At 40.0% G+C, this 19,410-nt stretch overlaps 2 protein-coding genes and 1 long non-coding RNA gene across 3 annotated transcripts; 2 read left to right on the forward strand and 1 right to left on the reverse strand.

Annotated features, from left to right (window-relative positions):
• Positions 1 to 2,809: 2,809 nt before the first annotated feature.
• LOC146686647 (uncharacterized) lies at positions 2,810 to 4,008 on the forward strand. Its single transcript, XR_014916803.1, has 3 exons — positions 2,810 to 3,308; positions 3,494 to 3,754; positions 3,855 to 4,008. It is a non-coding gene; the product is annotated as an uncharacterized LOC146686647 (long non-coding RNA).
• Positions 4,009 to 4,885: 877 nt separating this feature from the next.
• angel1 (angel homolog 1 (Drosophila)) lies at positions 4,886 to 11,725 on the forward strand. Its single transcript, XM_085441975.1, has 10 exons — positions 4,886 to 4,972; positions 5,479 to 6,345; positions 6,452 to 6,681; positions 6,767 to 6,836; positions 6,929 to 7,368; positions 7,456 to 7,591; positions 7,716 to 7,826; positions 7,937 to 7,970; positions 10,849 to 11,009; positions 11,113 to 11,725. Exons 1-10 carry the CDS (start codon positions 4,906 to 4,908, stop codon positions 11,271 to 11,273), a joined length of 2,277 nt encoding a protein of 758 aa, XP_085298101.1. The 5' UTR covers positions 4,886 to 4,905; the 3' UTR covers positions 11,274 to 11,725.
• Positions 11,726 to 15,230: 3,505 nt separating this feature from the next.
• Positions 15,231 to 19,217, reverse strand: vash1 (vasohibin 1). The gene is made up of 7 exons (XM_085441946.1): positions 18,301 to 19,217; positions 17,982 to 18,070; positions 17,551 to 17,607; positions 17,111 to 17,185; positions 16,086 to 16,467; positions 15,576 to 15,685; positions 15,231 to 15,414 (listed from the first exon to the last, which is right to left on the reverse strand). The coding sequence occupies exons 1-7, from the start codon at positions 18,520 to 18,522 to the stop codon at positions 15,342 to 15,344; spliced, it is 1,008 nt and encodes a 335-aa protein (XP_085298072.1). The 5' UTR covers positions 18,523 to 19,217; the 3' UTR covers positions 15,231 to 15,341.
• Between the last annotated feature and the right edge of the window lie 193 nt (positions 19,218 to 19,410).

A 19,410-nucleotide genomic window follows, 5' to 3' on the forward strand; every position in this document is an offset into this window, starting at 1 on the left:
ATGGTTGTCTGTCCCTGTGTGTTAGCCCTGTGACAGACTGGCAACCTGTCCAGGGTGTACTCCGCCTCTCGCCCTATGAAAGCTGGGATAGGCTCCAGCACAACCCTGAAAAAGGATAAGCGGGTGGATGGATATTAACTGTTTAATTTAATCATTGTCTCTACTGGTTTTTATTAATGTTTCTAGCAAATTATGACAAAAAGTCAAAGAATGTAAGTTTTATGCCTATTAGCCCTATTGTGTTTATTACCTCATTTGTTGGACCTTAATCTTTTTAGACCACATTCTGGCTGCAACAGCTGCCAATAATTTCGTGTAAATATGAACTTTTGAATAAAAAGGCATGTTTTGTATTATACAGTTCTTCTGTGCTTTGTCAATAGGAGACGGTAAACAAGCTTATTAAAATGTATTTAAACTGGTTTACTTTATAATAGTTTTTTTATTTCAATGTAATAATTGTACAAAAACCAAAGTTCACTGTGAATTTTACATTTATCAACAAATATACCGTTATGTATTCTGCATTATCACTATATTTTCCACGGTGAAATTCTGGCAACCACAGCTGCCAGTATTTTACCGTAATATTCAACTTTTTAGGTATGATACCGTATTATTTTATACAGTTTCACTATATTTAACAAAGTAAGACTGTAATCAGGTTAACGGAATGGCTGTTGTTTTCACATGAATTTATGTTTAAAAGTTAAAAGTTAGGGGTTTTTTTGTTGCTCTTGTTTACTTTTAAGCCAAAAATAAAATAAATAAAGCTACAAGGTAGGGCTGGGCGATATAATTTGAAGCATGTGCGGTAACGATATATATCACGATATATATTCTTTTCTTCTGTATAACCACACAAAAAATCCTTTAATTTTCTCAAAAATCGAGAGTGCGCCTTATGTATGAATTCTGGTTGTGCTTACTGACCACGAACCGATTTCTGCGTGCAGAAATCTGTTAAAAATGTTTTAGTACAACTTTGGCAAGCCGCACTGCTTGATGGATCGTCAGAGCATTACGGCTGCTGTAGTGAGAAGCTTCGTGGAGTAATCTGGGTCCAAAACTCCTTCCCCTTCAGGTCCCAAAGTCAAACGAACACTGAGAGTTAAAAACGGTCTAAATTCTTCCATCTTTAATAAAATCATCAGCGTTGCTGCTTTATCGGGTGTAACAATTAAGTTTAACATCCAGGCATCCATGAAAACAGAATTTATTAAATTTAAAGGAGTTAGAAGTTAACAGGAAGTTAGCTCGCTAGTTTACACCTAAACATTTCATAGCATGTTCTGACAGAGATTTTTGAAGCTAATTAAAACGTACAGCTCTGCTATCACTTCCAACATAAATGAAGACAGAAAACTAAACAGCAGTGGCGTTTGCAGGGTTACTGAAGTTGGGCTAGCTGCTATATAATGATGTGCTACGTGATTGCTAGCGACACAGCTATGTTAGCATAACATTAGCACAGTGAAGCTGGAGGATGAACGCCAACCTTTTTCCACTCGATAAAAGTTAACGTGAGGGATTCTGGTGGTCAGGGACAAATGCAATCGCATAGCAGGATGCTGTACACGGGCCAAACTTCAGTCAGGAGAACAACTGAGATTATTCATCCACAATACGAGGTTAGTCATTAATATACTGCAACAACATGGGAACAGAACAGCTGCGAGAGAATTCAACATTAATGAATCAATGTTACGGAAGTGGAGGAAGCGCAGTTTTTGGCTTTCCCCATATTTCAAAAGTGCTTCATCTCTTTGCTATGACTGTCGCCCAGCATAATTTGCAGATGATAATGGTTTTAGCTGCAGCTATGCTTTCGACCAAAACAGGCGCAGCTTGATGACATCATCAACATGCGCTATCGGATAGAGCGTCAAAGTCGCTATCGTTGGCCAAATTTATATCGTTTCTATCGCCCACCCCTACTACAAGGTTTAATATTGAGAAACTTGAGGTGGAAAATGACTTGAGCATTGTATAATTCAAGTAACATACATTGAACATACCATCAAAAAATAAAATAAATCATAACATTAAACTCACCTTGCTAAGTTGATCAGGCTTTTTCTTCATCCCCTGAGACCAGCTGCACTGAATCATCACCAGCTTTCCTCATCTTTTTCGCTCAGTGAGGTCTTTCCTTTCCTTGGCCATTCCTCTGCCAGCTGCCTTTGCACTGGAAAACCAAAGTGTGTGATCACAGGTGAAGTAAGGGGTATTTTTTCCAGTGCAGGGTGTAGAGTAGTGATGGTAAATTTGATTCTTTTTACTGAATCGGATTTTAATGAGGCGCTCACCAAAGTGAATCGGTTTTTTTGAGTCATTTGATTCACTGAGTCAGTTGACCAGAGAGTGCAAAAAATTTACATTTTCACTCAAACTTAATTTGTCTCTCTTTTCATGTAAATCCCACTGCTAAGATGAATGATTCTAAAAAACAACCCAACTATTTTATGGAGCATAAAAGAGCAAAAACATTTCTAAAATTAAGCAATTTCCTATCAAAATTGCTTAATAAACATTTATTTTGTTTATTTTTATTTTATTAGTATTTTCCTTAAATGTGTTAAATATATATTTTCTCATCTAAATGTCCACTGAGCTGTGAGCCAGGGGGCGGTAATGCGCCTTAACATTGGTTGCCAACCAAGAAGAAGAAGAAGCTGTGAGCCAGGAGGGAGGGGGTGAGTGAGTGAGTGATTCGTTCGCTCGCTCTATGATTCAGCACAGGAGGGAGGGGGTGAGCGAGTCCTGAGTGATTTGCTTAAGCTTACGATTCAGCACAGGAAGGGAGGGGGTGAGTAGCTCAAATGTGTTGTTAGCATGTTAGCAGAGCGATGCTACTGTGAACCGAGGAGCTATTTTCTTGATGTGAGCTTCTACTCAGGGTTTTTTCTTCCAGTTCAGAGCAGAAATGCTTTTGTTAAGAAACTGGCTGTTGTTTTCTTCCCCCCCGCAATTTTAATTATAAGCTAGATATATTTCTACTAAGCAAATTAGTTTGCTAACAGAAACAGGGATGAGTCAGTGAGTCAGTTGGGCTTGTGAATCATGATTCACGAGTCAGTAAAGTGATTCTCGGGTATTGAACGATTCGTTCACGAATCGAACATCACTAGTTTAGAGTGCTCCATTTGGTGATAGCTGTTGAACAACATTTCTAAGGATGTTGAAAAAGACAAATATTTCTGTTTACTATTAGGCAAAATCATCACATAAATCACATTTTCAACAAAAGTTAGAGCGAAGGCACAGTTACAGGGAAAATGTGTCTGTCTGTGACTAAATGTACTGAGGTGAGTAATTTGCTATCAGCCTGCTTATTGATTCATTGTACTGATGCTACAATGATTTGTACAAATTTTGGAAATCTACAATAACATTTCTAAATAAAACTGATGATGTACAATGTTGTCAAACCACCTGATTTATAATATTGTTACTTAAGAATAAGAAAAGTAACAGTCTTCAACACTTGCAGATAACAAACTCACAGACACTCACCTCACGCTCGATGATACCAAACGCATCAGCAAAGAGCTCATCAACCTCCAGGATACTTACAAGACTGCAGTGGAAACCATGAAGGATGCCAGGAAGCAGCTGGACAGTGAGATGAGCCGTCAGACACAAACCAACTGGGAGCTTGAACACCAGACAAAACGAAGCAATGACTATAAAAGTCAGATGGAAAAAGTTACGAAGGAAATTGAAGCCATGAGAACACGCTTATCAATGCTTAGTAAGACCGGTTTCATTGTTTCTGTATATGATACAATTGTAAAAGCATAATGATTTATTTCATAATTTTTTATAAAGGTGGTATTATTTTTTGGAAACAGGCGATGGCTGCAAACACTGTCCTGCAGGATGGATTTTAATGAACTCTGTATGTTACTACTTCCCTTGAAGTCAAATTAATTCAAAACATGGAAGGAATCCAGAGATTTCTGTCAGCTGCAGGGAGGAGATCTTATAATCATAGACAGCCAAGATGAAGAGGTTTGTTAGTATTTCTGTGGAGCGGTGTTCATGCAGATTTCTGAAAATTTATCTTTGGTTTTGTTTCTTTTTTTGTTAGAACTCAACAGTCAATTATTTGAGAAATCAGCTACTTCCGTGCAACTGATATAAGATGCGGTAACCTGAACACAGCTTCAACCGTCTGTTTGTTGAAAAATAGTAACTGTAACGGCGTTGTAACAATAGGAATAGTAATTAGATTACTCATTACTGAAAAAAGTAACGCCGTTTCTTGTAACGCCGTTATTCCCATCACTGGTCTTTCCTCATCATAAAATTTAGATTTTGTGGTAACAAACACATTGATGGCTTACATAATTGGGATAAAGAAGTTAAAAATATGTACAGCTTCTGAATTTAATGTAATTAAAAGATAAAATTCACAATATGCCCGCTCAAGTATTCACCAGAGAAAGAGAAAATGAATTAATTCATTTACTATGTCCCAGATTTAGGGGCTTCAACACAGGACTTGGCCAACTGGAAATCAGGCCGAGAAGGCAAAAATACTTTTAAAATTAAAATAGTGTTTACATTTATTAGTCAAGTTTGACTTTATATCGAGACTTAATGAGATAAAGGCAGGTTTCAGATCAAGTAGACATGTCAGGTGTGTGTTTGAATCAATGCCTTTAGAAAATGTCTGTTTGCTCCACTCATTGCAATGAAATGTTTGTAAAGCATTTTAAAAATATATAAATATTTTCCCGTTTTTGTCCGGACCAGATTATCAAATCAAAGCAAAGTAACAACTGAAAGTAACACACTGGAAAAACAAAACAAAAAACGTGACTTTTGCCTTCAGGCCCCTACCCTCCCACAGCTATCACCAAATTCGGAGTGCGCATGCGTTGATTTTTGTACCGCAACATGATTGGCAGTCTGATGTTTTATGTGCTCTACTATTTATCACGGTACCTGACCGTTCGACCCTCAGGTAAATCTAACAGTGGATTTGCAAACGTGTCTGAACTTGTGATTGTCGGCTGAGCAAATACGGACTGAAAAAAAAAAAACTACGTATGTATTTCCCCAGACACGCTGCCTGGAGCTAATAGTGCTAAAGTTTAGTTAGCACTTTTTTGCTGTCTGCTTCACCGGCATGAGGTTTTTGGTAATGTTTCCCGTTATAAGCTCAGTGTGACACACGTTGTGGTGTCCCCAATTTGCCAAAAGTTTCCTCTTTGTGAAAACGGTAACGAAGAACATATTTAGCTGTTGCAGTGTAGCTAACTTTATGAAGTGCTACATGAGTTAACTTGCACCTGTTCTTGAGGTCTTGACGCCCCCTTGTGACGCAAAGACGCTATCACATGACTTTTATGGTGTTGTTTATGTTCCGTAAGCACGTCTGTGTTTTCATGGGTTGTCGTTGACCTCTTAAAGTATAAGGTTTAGTAACTTTTAGCATACCTGCTTTCTTACTGTATTCTTGGCTTACAGGGGCCTCAAAAAAGGGCCTCCCTCCTGCCGTGGTTAATGACAAAGCTGCGTGGGATGCCAAAACCCGGAGGTTCACCGATTTGCAGACAGAGCAGCGGCTCCGCCCAACCGGTGGTTCGAAGGGAGAAACGAAAGAAAGGGTAAAAGATCCAAGCCCGGAAGTGGAAAAAACTACAAGGAGCAACATGGACAAAGAACCTCCAACGGCTGTCCCGGATAAAGATACAATGAGTGACGGAAACTCAAACATTACTTCAGAAGTACCATCTGAAGTAAAAGAGGAAGAAGCGGGGAAGAGACATGGAGCAAATCAGGAGAACCTTCAAGATTCAAAACAGGAGGATAGAGAAATAATTACCCACCTTAAGGTGCTGCATATGGATGCAGAGAATGGGGGAATCTCACCAGCAAAGGAGACGATGCCAGAGCAAGCACTCGAGGAACAGTTAAAGTGTCTGCAGACAGAGGACAGCATAAAAGATACTGCATCTCAAGTACAGAAACAAGCCATGGGAGAGTCTGGATCTCCAGCTAAGAAGAGCACACCGGAAATGACCAGCTCAGCAGAAGACCAAATTCAAATACCATACATGGAAAAGTTAGAGACTACTTTTGAAGAGTGCTGGGATGAATACATAGTCCCAGCTGCAGATGAGCCACATGATGGAGTCAGCATTTCCGAGACGGTGTTTCCCTCCCTTCTCTCTCATCCTCAGGCCCACTTTAAGCTCAGTGAGCAGCACCATGCACAAACCAGCTGGCACTTCCCTGCAGGACCTGGTCTCACAGAAGAGGTGCAGTGCCCACTTATAACTTTTCCTTCTATGAGCTATTACCCTCCTGTAGAGCCAGCACTTCCCTTGGAAGGTGAGGATGAAGGCTATATTTTGTTTTTAATTTAATATTTTTACTTTTTTTAAAAACTAATTTACAGTTCAGTAACCCGCTCCATGTATATCTGTCCTTCTTCCAGTGATGTGGAGAGTCTGGGTAGAGATGGATGAGAGTGCTGCTTCAGCAGAGCCTGCCCTCATACCCTTCACAAATGCCACTATGGACTTCACTGTAATGTCCTACAACATCCTTGCTCAGGACTTACTAGAAGCCAACCAGCAACTGTACACACACTGCCCCCTGGAGGTGCTGGATTGGCATTACCGATGTAACCTGCTTTTAAAGGAAATAGAACAATGGCTACCAGACGTGAGTCATGTCAAATTCATGTTTCTGAAATTTAACTTGCAAAATTTTATATCTAATGTTAGGTGTCCGCTAATACTCTGTGTAGATTTTGTGTCTTCAAGAGGTTCAGGAGAACCACTACCATGAACAGCTGCATCCTGCCCTGTCTCAGATGGGTAGGTCAGCTGAGACAAAACAGTGGAAGAGTCATGTTGGGGGATGTTTTGACAAAGATGTTACACATATTCTGTTCATGTTGTTGATCCAGGCTACACTTGTGTGTACAAGAGGCGTACGGGAACCAAGACAGATGGATGTGCTACTTGCTTTCGTAGCAGCTTCTCTCAAGTGGCTGCCACTCACCTAGAGTTCTTCAAGCCTGAGACGGAGCTGTTAGACCGGCACAATGTGGGCATTGTTTTGCTTCTTCAGCCACTGGTCAACTGGGGTTCACAAGTGAAGGAGGTGGGCTCGCCACTCTGTGTAGCCAACACCCACCTGCTTTTCAACCCCAGGAGGGGGGACGTGAAGTTGGCTCAGTTAGCAATATTGCTGGCTGAAATTGACAGCGTGATCAAGTCCTGTAAGGCTAAAGGTGAACACTGTAACGTAATAATGTGTGGAGACTTTAACTCTGTCCCACACATGCCTCTGTACCAGCTGATCACTACCAGCCAACTCCACTACCAAAACCTGCCAGCATGGATGGTAAGAAAATATAAACTAATTAAGTAACACCTTGTCTCAATTTTTATTTAATCATGCCTCAGTAAGAGTTTCTGTATTCACTGACAGGTATCAGGTCAAGAAGATCTGTCATATAAGGCCAATTGCCACAGACTGTTGGCGCCACTTTGGCCCAGCTCTCTGGGAATCACTGGCAGCTGCCAGTACACTACTGCCAATGAGATATTTGAGAGACAGAAATCAGGTAAGGTTAAGTCAAGTGCACTGTTACTATAGTAATATTGATCCATAGCGCATGTCTCATTCTTCAGTGGTATCTTTTCTCCATAATTTCTATTGATGCTTGATGATTTCTTCTTCTTGCGTAGGGAAATGTCAGTACAGCCACGACTTCATGCTGCAGCTGCGCTACTGTCCAGCTGCTTGTGTCCGTCCTCAGGGCCTGGAAGAGATTCCAGGGGTGACTGACATCACACCAGGTAGTACAAAAATACAATACAGAAACTGCACTCGCATTTTCATTTAAAGCTCCTGATTTCCTTACCATGATATGTTGATTCTCTGTTCATTTTTTTCTTATTGTGCACAGATGCTTCAAGGGCAAATCATCTTGATGATAAAAGGTCAGTTTACCACAGAAGCAACAGACAATAAACAACATAGTATTAAAGTTACTGTAACTGAATTCTTTCTACCATTTAGAAAGTTACATATCACACATGGAGCTAATGTATGATGTACAATATTATCAAGCTTACGCTGATTTTTAGCTCCATGTTTTTAGTTTTAGACTCTCCTATGGTAGCTTTACATGGTTTAAAAAGCCCTTATTTATGTTGAAGTGAACCTCGGTGGAGAGCTCTGCATCATCCGCTGTCTGAAAAAAGTAGTTTTAGCTCCTGTCACTTTGAGGCCACCTTACCTTTAAGCCCTTTGTTCTATTTGCTGCCCTTTGTAAACAAAACATTACGTAGCAGATGTATGGTGCTGCTGTTTACCTGGTATCTAGTCGTTTACCTGGGATGACAATATTAAGGATGTCCACACTGAGCCTAAGCTTTTGGGTCACACGGATCACATTTCAGTACTGTGTAAGCCTCTTTACATTTCTTTATATTTCACCAGGAACTTGGGAAATGCAGAGATTTATTGAAATGCATACAAAGATACAAAGTTTGTTCAATTCTAATGAGCTTTTAAAGTCAATAGTTGGTATTCTTCAGCACTCTGTTAGGCAACTTTATTGTAATTTATTTAAGTGGTCTTTATAAATGGATCTTCAGGTGTTTTGAAGGACATTCAAAGCTCTTCTTTGGATGTTGCCTTTTATCTCATTCTCTGTCAAGATGATCCCACAGTGCTTCAGTGTTTTTCTTCATATCCAGGTATGCTTATACTGCATTGGTACTATGTTTGGGGCTGTCTTGCGGAAAATTCTAGCTTTTGTCAATCAGTTGCCTTCAGATAAGTGAGGCACAGTGGGTGAAAACTTCACAGTATTTTTATACATGCATAATTCCATTGTTTTGACAAGATCCCCCAACACCACTGGCTGAAATCCCACGACAGAGCCTTCCTGTATTTTACAGACTGCTTTAGAGGCCGTTTGTACCTCTCTTCTCCCTCCTCTGTGCATATTAATAATGGTTGGGGTGAGAAATTTCAAATTTGGATTCTCATCCCACAGCGTCATGGTGGTTAGGACTGTTGCCTCACAGCAAGAAGGTCCTGAGTTCAATTTCACCATCAGGCCGGGGTCTTTCTGTGTGTACTCCAGCTTCCTCCCACAGTTCAAAGACATGTAGTTAGCTAAGTTAGGTTAATTGGTAACTCTATAGTTAATTGCCCATAGTGAGTGCGAATGGTTGTCTGTCTCTATCTGTTATCCCTGTGACAGACTGGGTATACCCTACGACAGCTGGGATAGACAAAGATAAGTGGAAGAGAATGGATGGATGGATTCTCATCCCACAAGACCTGCTACCACTGACTTTCAGTCCAGTTCTTGTGTAATTTGTCATTCTTCATCCTTTTGGTATGGTAGCTACCCTTCCAGTAATTGTTTCTGATGAGGCTTTAGCAATAAGGATCGGCTGAAGGGCCATCTAGAATTTTTTTTCCTATTTCTTACCAAAATAATTTTCAAATACTGTCCATTTTCTGTTGATAGTTTCTTTTTGACTTGTTATTGCATCTTTTTTTCTGCACTTGTGCCGTTATCCTATTTTCTTTTTAACGACACACTGCACACTCTGCCAAGTTTTAGGCTAATAGCTTTTTGAAATTTTGCAAAAATACAGTACTATGCCTGTCAGACTTGTTATCACTGGCACTTTTTGTAGATTCAGCTAAAGAAAGTACACCTAATTATGTTTTATGTGACAGACTGCTAGCAACAAGGTGCCTAAAGAAACATCCCTTGAGTTTTTATGCTTCAGGGATCCATGGGTCAGTGTGAAGTGGCTTAATAAAGACCAAAAGATATTTATCTGAAAATGGTCTGTTTCAAGGACTGGACTAAAATGAGTAAAAAGCAGCCAATATCCAAGTAAGAACTTTTTTTTTTTTTGTTATTACTTTATTCTGAACAAAACGAGACAGCAACTTAGAAGAGACAGATCCAGGACAAGGACATAGATGACTTAAAAACACGGACGATACAATAATTGAAACACGGGGGATATAGGAGCGAGTGTAGAATTTATAATGTGCAAGGAACCTCAATGTGAGAAGTGTCTTTAACCAGAATCTGTCAGTGATCAGGTGAAAGATGGTGGGATGTGGCAGCCCAGCAAGTAAGACAGCTGTGCAGTAATCTGGGTCCAAAAGGGCTTCATGTAGGTGCAGAGCCTGATTGCATCTCGGGGTGTTCTGAGAGCACTGTATGCAAGTATCTGTGTCGCTAAATCCAATTTTGCAAAGGTGATGCCAAGAGTGAGATGAGTAATTCTTTTTTTTTCTTTCCAAATAGTTGAATTGAACAAGCTATAATTGAATACAAAGTCTGGGTTATTGAAGATTAGTGACTTAGATTAGTGGATGGTCTAACTACAGAGTGTGTGATCTGATATGCATCCCACCAGAGTTGACGCTATTGTTATACTTTGGAAGCATTTATGTTTTTTAAGAGGCTGGGTGATAAGCGGTAGGTCTGACAAATGTATATCTTTACCAAGTACTTGTTTGGTATCTAACCAGATGGTTTCATGTTGGGAGTGCAAGTATAACTTTGAAAGACCTTCAGAAAGCTTGGAGAACTACTGCTCAAGAACACTTTAAAAACACGAAAGTGTCATTTGAAGCAAGATATCCAGAAAGGAGGGGGTGGCTCAAGACTTTTGCACAGAACAGTACATATGTTGACCTAATTGCATCTTTGGCCAAAACTAATGAGCATCCACCACTGTAACAGGATAGACAGATGAAAGATAAGTAACAGCAAAATATGTCCACTGGAAGTATAAATAAGATCTATTAATCATTAATTCTATGGTTTTGCAGGTTCAGACACACAGTCCACCATCGGTTAAACCTAGAGTCGGTTTATAAGCACATTCTCCCAGGTTCTGGAAATCCAGAAGTGACAACCCTGCATTCGGAGGTCGGACACACAGTCGACTACATCTTCTATTCTCCAAAACATGTTCTTACTGGTCGACAAGGTATGAGGATGTCTGACACGAAGAATATTTAAGATGTTCAAGCTCTAAATTAATTATTTGTGACATTAAATATATTGTGTTGTTTATTGTTTCTTTTCCTTAGCTTGTGCTAGCTTTCTGAACGATGGCCTGAAACTCATCGGGTCTCTTTCTCTTCTGTCTGAGGATGTCTTGTGGTCAATGAATGGCCTTCCCAATCACATATTCCCCTCAGACCATCTCAGTCTTCTCGCTAAATTTCAGCTGGACCTCAGTAATGCTTGACGGGAAGAACTGTGATTGAATGTTGGAACATATTTTCTTTCCAACTGTTCATTTATACAGGTTTTTGTTATAAATACATTTTTTTCTGCTTCACTACTGGCAACAAAATCATAGTTTTGCAACTGAATAGACCTTAATTTCTTTTCCCAAATAGCAATGTAAATAATGGCCACCATTTTTCAGTCTACTTTTTTTGTGCTTTTCATTAGATAAATACTGAAATGTCACAATTCTTTAATGATGCTTTAACAGTTTCTTTTAAAAATGCAGCCATTGATTGCTTTGTTGCTGGTGTGGAAACTACATGGACCTGTTCATGTTCATGTTGCTGTTGGTGAATGTTGTTTTGTTTGGGGTGGGATTTTTTTCTTCTTTTAAATTTAGTCTTGAAACTATGAATATTTTTTAGATTGTTAATAATGCTGAATAAATATATTCCCTAAATGTGTGCATCTCCCTGTGTTTACTGTCTGGTGATGTCTGGATGACATGAATTAATATTTGTGTGGTGTTGATTTGTTAATGCATGATGAATCTTAGTGTGAAAGGGTAAAATGTAGGCTGTAGAGTGTGTCATCACCCCTGTCAGTATGCTGTTTAGATATATAGGGTTATGATGAAGGAAAACCATGAACCCCTTACCTCTGCTGGTATGATTTTGTTTACTTTGTGTGAATTGCAGTTAAAGTTCAGTTCATCATATACTAGTGCAGCCCCTCGATTAACCCACTGTTTGAGACGAGTCATTTTAAGATAACATACTTTATTTCTCCCTAAGTTAGGACATTCCCTTGCCCTGCTAGCTGCTTGTCCTGTGTGAGCACACCATGATTATTATTTCTACTAGGAGTAAAACTATAAATAGATTATTCAGTTTGGGCATGGTCTTACTTTTTCAGCATTTTTTCCAATTTGAAGGTATTCTGAAATCTAAAAGTCCAGTATGTTGAACTCTGCCATCGCAGTATGACAGTGCTTTAGTTTGCTGAGGCTTGTGTTTCCCCTGTTATAGAAGTGTTTGCTTTGTATAGTAGTCCTGACAGAGATGGTGTTTAGAGAGCTCAGTGCGCTCTTGTTATGTGCCTCTGTTCTGGAAGGATCTGCAGTGCTCATTATGAACTGCTGATAGATAGAAAACCAAAAAATTCCCTGCCTGGCACAAAGACACCAAATTACAGTGTGTCTCCTTGTTAAGTATAGAGTTTATGATCTTGTTAAGGATTAGCAGACATTTTAACCTTTTTTTAAGCAAGGTGTTGCGTAATCTCCAGGCATTCAAAGTTTTTTCTTTGGTCATTTGCTGCTTTTCACAAATTTTCAGTCCAGTCCTTGTACCTGACCCGTTTCCTAAACCACATAACACTGACCTATGACTTATTCAAAGCATAAAAAAGGCACGTAATTCAAGCAACGAACCTGTCTTGTGTTTACACATTATAGAAAGCTGAGCAAAGAACCAATTTTAAATTCTATATTCAGAAACTTTGTTACTAGAAGCCTGTCACAAAAGCAAATTTGTTTCCAGTTCTTCGGTTAAATCAAGGAAAACAACAAAAACTTGGGATATCTCAGTATAGCATACAGTGTGTTCTTAAACAGTCTGAGGAACCTGGACAAGTAGAAGACCAAAGACGTGTCAGGCCTAAAACCGTATCTACAGCAGATAAGCACCATCGGAAATTCCTTTAAAAAATTGGACAAATTCAACAAAGACTTAACCAGGGTCCAAGAGACCCATCTAGTGTCATAAAACTGTCCACAACTTGCAGTTATCACTAAAAAATAGATATACAAACACACTAAACCACTGCCTTAACTTTCTTGTTGGAGGTAATAAAAAAACCCATAAAGATGTGTTGCCATAATCAACGTGACTCTTTATTGTGATTCTGCAAATCAACAGTTTTTGATACAAAACAACCGTGTTATAAGACATGAGAATGGACAACACCTACCGTAGAGATAAAAACGTTGGCTGCAGCAACATTTGAAACAGGGTGATAAACAATTAAGTATTTACGGGTGATCGTCAACAACGAGGGTATAAAATGACGGCATTTCCAATAAAAAAATACAAAATGCAGGTAAAAGTGCTGTAAACAAACTGCTATACACTTTTGTTTAAATGGAAGTCAGTTGCTTAGGTTACCACTTAAGGCAAGTGAAGCATTTGATAAAGTTGCTACAAATAAAAGTACAGTTCACACAAACTCGCCTCGTTGTTACTTTACAATAAATGCAGCTGCATTACTCATCGGCTTTAACTCATGTGAAAGATGTTATATTTATCAGTTAGAATAACTGATGACACGTGTGTTTATGTTATAGTGATTCAGACGGGCAGAGCTGCTTTGTGTTTAGTCGGGCAATAAGAATAATGGGTTAGATGTTTTTAAAAAAGTGTTTATCCTCTTTGAATTATCACACAAGGCACGAGGGAAGTGGTTTGCAAACTAGTCACTACACAAGTAATGGTTGCCCAGCAGAGTCTAAGTGGATATATACTACATGACATTTATTTGCACACTTACAGTACAACTAGACAGATTGCAGACGAGCCTCGAGAGCTTCTGTAGACAGCACAGGGACCTGTGATATGTCCAGCAGCTGAGCCGGTACTTTTTGTCCAGCTTTAGCTTCTTCGCTTTGTTTTACCAAAACTTTTTCAGTCATTTATAATGTTTACATATTACTGCACTTGTGCCCCGGCTCTGTTTTATGTTGGGAGCACTGCCAGCACCAATTTCTATGCACAGTAACTGCTACAGAAAAATACTGTAACAACACAGGGAAGCTGAATGAGGCGTTTGTTTGCGAGGAGTTGCTGGTAATCTATTCAACACTGAATCCTGTGAACGGGCCAGTGTGTACAAAAAAATAAACCTTAGGTTAAATCACTGGCCCCTGGAAAATATCAGATTCACGTCATATGACATGTAACACATTAACCACCACTTCCATGATCTAAATCTAAATCTGTGGGCACAAATTCAATGAGCAGCATTGGAATCTGTGAGCAAGAAACAAAACAAAAGGGTAGGAAGGCATAGAGGGGTACCTGTGTGTACAAAGCTCAGATCAGCCCCAAGCATGAGGGAAATTTATACACAAGTCAACTCTGCTTAAAAAAAATAAATTCTGCTTCTGCTTCTCTCACGACCTGATTCGAGGATTAGAAATCTCTCGGCCCTACTGTGATTGGTCACCGTAAACACAGTCATACCCACATGGAGATTCTTGTACTGTCACTGACAGCTAATATTACAGGAAGTCCAGAGGCGGCGGAGTTAATGGAGACTCCAAATTAAGGGTCCACATAACAAATTCAAGTAAAAACATTTTTGTCAAGTAACATATAAACATTGTAAAACTGGCAGGGAAAAAGTGCATTGTAAGATTTTCTTTAGCCTATCCAAATGAATAGCATTCCTTAACTGTTTTTAAGCCTGAATAGGTAAGGCTACACAGTGGGTATAACTGTTTTGCAGCAAAACACTCAACTCACACGCTCTGCCCTTTGTTCCTGATTGGATCATTAAATTGAAATTTAATAGAAGTGAAAACATCAGAGCAGGCGTTTTTCTTTTTACACTGAGCTGTGGTTGCATCCATATTTCACTGCTGTAATCAGATTTTTAAAAATTGATATTGCATTTTTTATGTTGTTGTACCATTATGCAGCATACTGACTGTTTTTATGCTGCATTTTAGCGCTTTTTCTTTTAACCAAAACACATTTGAAAGATGATGTCACTTCACAGCTTTAGCTGTGCCATAGCATTAACCTGTATGAGCACGTGTGTCCTCCAGCACCAAGCAGAAACGCTCTCAGACACATGTCCCATTCTTTGCCTCTCCCTGTGTTTTTTGTTTCCAGCTTGCAGCTGCTTCCCGGTCATTGAATTTGTGCATGAGGACTTGTGAGTGGGTGGCAGTTAATATGTGCACGTGTAATCAAATTTTCTAATGAACGTGTTCTGTTACGCTCGTATTCTATGGCAAAATCTAACACCCTGTGTGGCGCTTTGAAATCTGCTAATTATCTAAAAAAATAAAATAAAATCTTCCTCAGACTCGAATCTGGTATCCGTTCATATCTGTGGAGGATTTTTGTTCCAAAACCTTCTTGTCTCCAGAGGGGCTGCAAATAAATAAATAAATAAATGTTAGAAACAACAACGAGGTTTATTCATATAAGAAGCAAACTGTGACTAATTTAGAAGCTCCTTCTTTTTGCCTTCGATCATAAGACATCTCCAGCGCAAATACTGAGAGCTATGCAGAGCATGTGATTAATCATACCGCCTCTCAACACGGCTGATCCTCCGTATGGGGCTGCCTGGTCCTCTGAGGGGTGAACCCATGCTGTTCCTCCTATCTTTGGTGGGAGATGGAGGTGCAGGCTTTCCTATCTGCAAAACCACAAAAGAACATAAGAGCGTCATTCACTTGAAAACATCATGAGTGAGCTACCAGTGCTTTCACCATTACTCTGAGTGTCAGTGGCTGAAGTATGTCTCTGTCTTTAATGTGATTGTGTAATGCACTGAGTGCACAAGATCAGCTACTGATGGACAGAGCCACCCTTGAGTAAAGCACTGCAGAGCAGCGTCAAGTCATTAGTTTTATTATACACCGAGCTCAGCATCCAGGCTGCCTTCATTATATGAGCATCAGAGGTGATGAGAGAACAGCATTTGAGAGAGATTGCTCTTCAAACAGCAGTTCAAATCAGTGTCACCATGCATGAAGAGAGAGCACGTCAAAGGGAATTTGATAAGCAGAAAGGGCAGTCCACCTGCGCCACTCTACCTTTAGCCTCATGTCTCGAGTATGTCTCTCCAGCTCCTTCCGTAGCTCCTCCTTGGTGAGCTTGTCCACATCAAGTATCGAATGTTTCCACTCTATCTGCTCCACGCTGTGAGGATCGTGGGAAACGTACTGGCCAATCTTGACTTTTCGTAAGGTGTGCCAGTAGCCCCTGTATGCTCCTTCAAACTCCTGGACCAAGTCCAGTAGTGTTCGAAATTCCAGGGGCTTAAACATGAGGTCCTCTCTTCGGCTCATGCCCAGCGCTCCGAAGCGCCCCCCGCTGTGGACTCCCAGCACAATGTGGTGGAAGTGGTTCCCTGAGAACTGAGATTTAAAGCTGAGGGGGAAGCGCTCCACGGCAGGCATGTTGTTGGTGAGGTAACTGCATCAAGCTGAGTCAAGGAAACGTACAACTGACCTTCAAATCCTAAGTCTAAAAAACGTCTGTACAAATTGATCTAAAACCGGGCATATAATGGTGAAGCCTGCTGCTTCTTATTATGTAGAAAATCCATCTGTTTTGTTCCGCTATACTAGATAATATCTGAAGCCAAAATTTGATGAGAAAACATACGGTAGATCTGCCAAAAACAAATTTATGAATCCATTTGTCAACCCATTCTGTCAGGCTCCACTGGAGTGAAGCAGAAAACAAAACAGTAACACTTTATAATACGGCCGTGACTAAAGGTGCAATCCCATAGCAATTAAATGGAATTTCATTGAATTTTATGCATATGTATTGATGTATCCATTAATGTTTTAAAATTACTGTTTGTTTTTTCACTAAACTACCAGGAAATTATGCAGTACTTAAATTTACATAAAGTATAATTATTTCTTGTTTACCTACCCTTAAGTATTTGTGTAGAAATATAATTACATTGTAATTTTAAATAAAATTAATTGAAATTTAATTTAATTACAGGGTAATTACGCCCTTAGTCTCAGGCTGTATTGTAAAGTGCTGCCAACAAAACAATAAATTAAGACCTGCACCACGTCCTCTGTGGTCATAAAGATACATTCCCAAGATCACTGCCTCCAGACATTTGATTGGCAGAGCCTCCCGCGTCATCTCCTTAGCAATGTCCATTAACCTGCGCAAAACAAACGAAAAACAAGAGTACCATTTAATGTCATTCTGAGTTAGGGGACAGCAGCCTACTGCACTACCAGTTACAGGAACACATTGTTATTGATTTCATGAAAACAAAAGCATTGTCATTGAGCCAGGGAAATAATATTGGCGCTACTAAATCTAATAAAGTGAGGTCAGGGAAAGTGTTTTCCAGCCCTGTGCTGATTGACACACACTCCTACACACAAAGCCCTGAAGTAAACCAGAGAGATCCATATGCATGCACTCACAGCAACACTGGGTAAATATTAAGAAATCAAAGACCCTCATCCCAGACATCCTGTGATTGCTGCTGTAAATATCTGTGACTGAAGAACTCCTTACGCAGTAAGAGGGCGGCTTTTCTTTATTTCAAAAAACTGCGTTCCTGTGTGATTGTACCTGTAAAGCACAGTTAAGGTCATACTGCGAGAAGGCAACATGACAAATGTTTTAAGAGAAAGGAAAAGGCAGCTCCTTAAAGTGCTCTGTGGGAGTCATAGGCTGTTGGTTAATAATGGATGAAATCCTTCTCTGGCTGGAAATCAAGCTTTCACCTAATATAGCATCTGTGGTGGCCTACATTATATTTCAGCTGTCTGGCCCATATTTTAAACTGTGAAAAAAACAGTGGGTCAGTGGGATTCTGCACTTTAACATCCACATTTCCTATGATCGGTGTGTAAAATCTATAAACAATCTATATAGTCTCAAAATCATTTTAAATGCACCCTGTTATCACTGATTTAGTTCTAACCGGCTTGCTCAAAGGATACTGCAATTCCCTGATGTACTTCTGTATGGCTTCCAGGCGCTGTGGGATAGTGGTGGTAGGCTGGTATGTAGGCACACTTGGTATTGGAATCTGTGGGACAGAGCATCCGAACATCTGCATTACCATAACACAATCCCAATATTCATTGCAGCTGGTGAATGTAGCATTGTTTGACCTCTGTGCTCTTCTGTTTTGTATAACTAATAGCAAAAGTAGCAAAATAGAAATTTCCTGTGCAGGGAAGTTTGCACAAAACACGCATTATATATTCAGTGCTGTGCGAGCAGCTGCATTTCCTTCCTCCTTCCTTCGGGCTTTACCTTGGGCAGGTCAGTGGCACCTCTTATCTCCTTCGCCAATGCTTCACCGCTGGGATGGATTCGAGCCACATGGCGCCACATCCTCTCCCAAGTCTCCTCATCCACCGGGAAGCCACTTCTGTTCACATAGAAAGGCACCCCTCCATCCCTCAACTCTTCGTCGCCTTCATCCTCCTGCTCCTCGTCTCTCTCCTCCAATGAGCCAACTGTGGCCAAGAGCATCCCCTCCTTTACCAGGAAGCCCAGCAGAGTTCTGGCACAGAAACGTCCTGACTGATGCCTTTAAATCCTTACACCTTGATTAATCTGCTTGCAGGTTTAAGTAGGTGTCCACGACAGATGGCCAACTCATGACACCGAGTGGATTATGGCATCAGTATTTCATAAAAGAAAGGCTGATCTGCTATAATTAATATTCGCCTGTGTCACAGCACGTAAATATGAGGCAGTGGTTTAATAACGTGTATTAAAATCGTACTGCAATAAGTATTAGACACTTTGAAATAAACAATAGTAGACTAAAGGCATTCAATGACCAGAAATTGAAATAAATAAATCGAGACAATAAGGCTACTTAAGGTATAAAATGCTTGGCCTTACTGTTAATGTTCATCAACAACCAAACACAGGCCAGCCAACATTAACACTCTCGATGCGAGGATTGACTTTGCAGACAGCAAAGTATAAATTCCTAATTCCCCCTTTCGTTAGAGGTCATTCACGCCACAGACATCCAGCAAATCGCCGCTCTCCTGCATTTCCATCTCCCCGGCGCTGCTCACACGTCCGCTTTGTCCGTTTCACCAAACGATTTCCGTCCAAGTCCGCCGGTTCATTGTTCACACAGATGCTCTTCTTGGCTTCAGCGTCTGCGGTTATTCACATCCAACGAGCTACTCAGACACTCCCCAAATCTCTTCTCCTGCGCATGCTCCCTACTTAGCGGATGATCTCAGCAGGGGTACGATGATGCATTTAGGTGCTCCTCGTAAGCTGTCAACCTGAGGTCTGCTTTAGCTTATATTTCAATTTTCCAATTTAACAGTATACTACAAGTAGAAAATAAGGAAATGTACTTCTTGATTATAAAATGTCACATTACTGTTAAAT

This window comes from Copadichromis virginalis, linkage group LG19, assembly GCF_057382275.1.
Source record: "Copadichromis virginalis isolate Kocher_CV1m ecotype Utaka linkage group LG19, C_Virginalis_male_GT1.1, whole genome shotgun sequence".
Taxonomy (NCBI): domain Eukaryota; kingdom Metazoa; phylum Chordata; class Actinopteri; order Cichliformes; family Cichlidae; genus Copadichromis; species Copadichromis virginalis.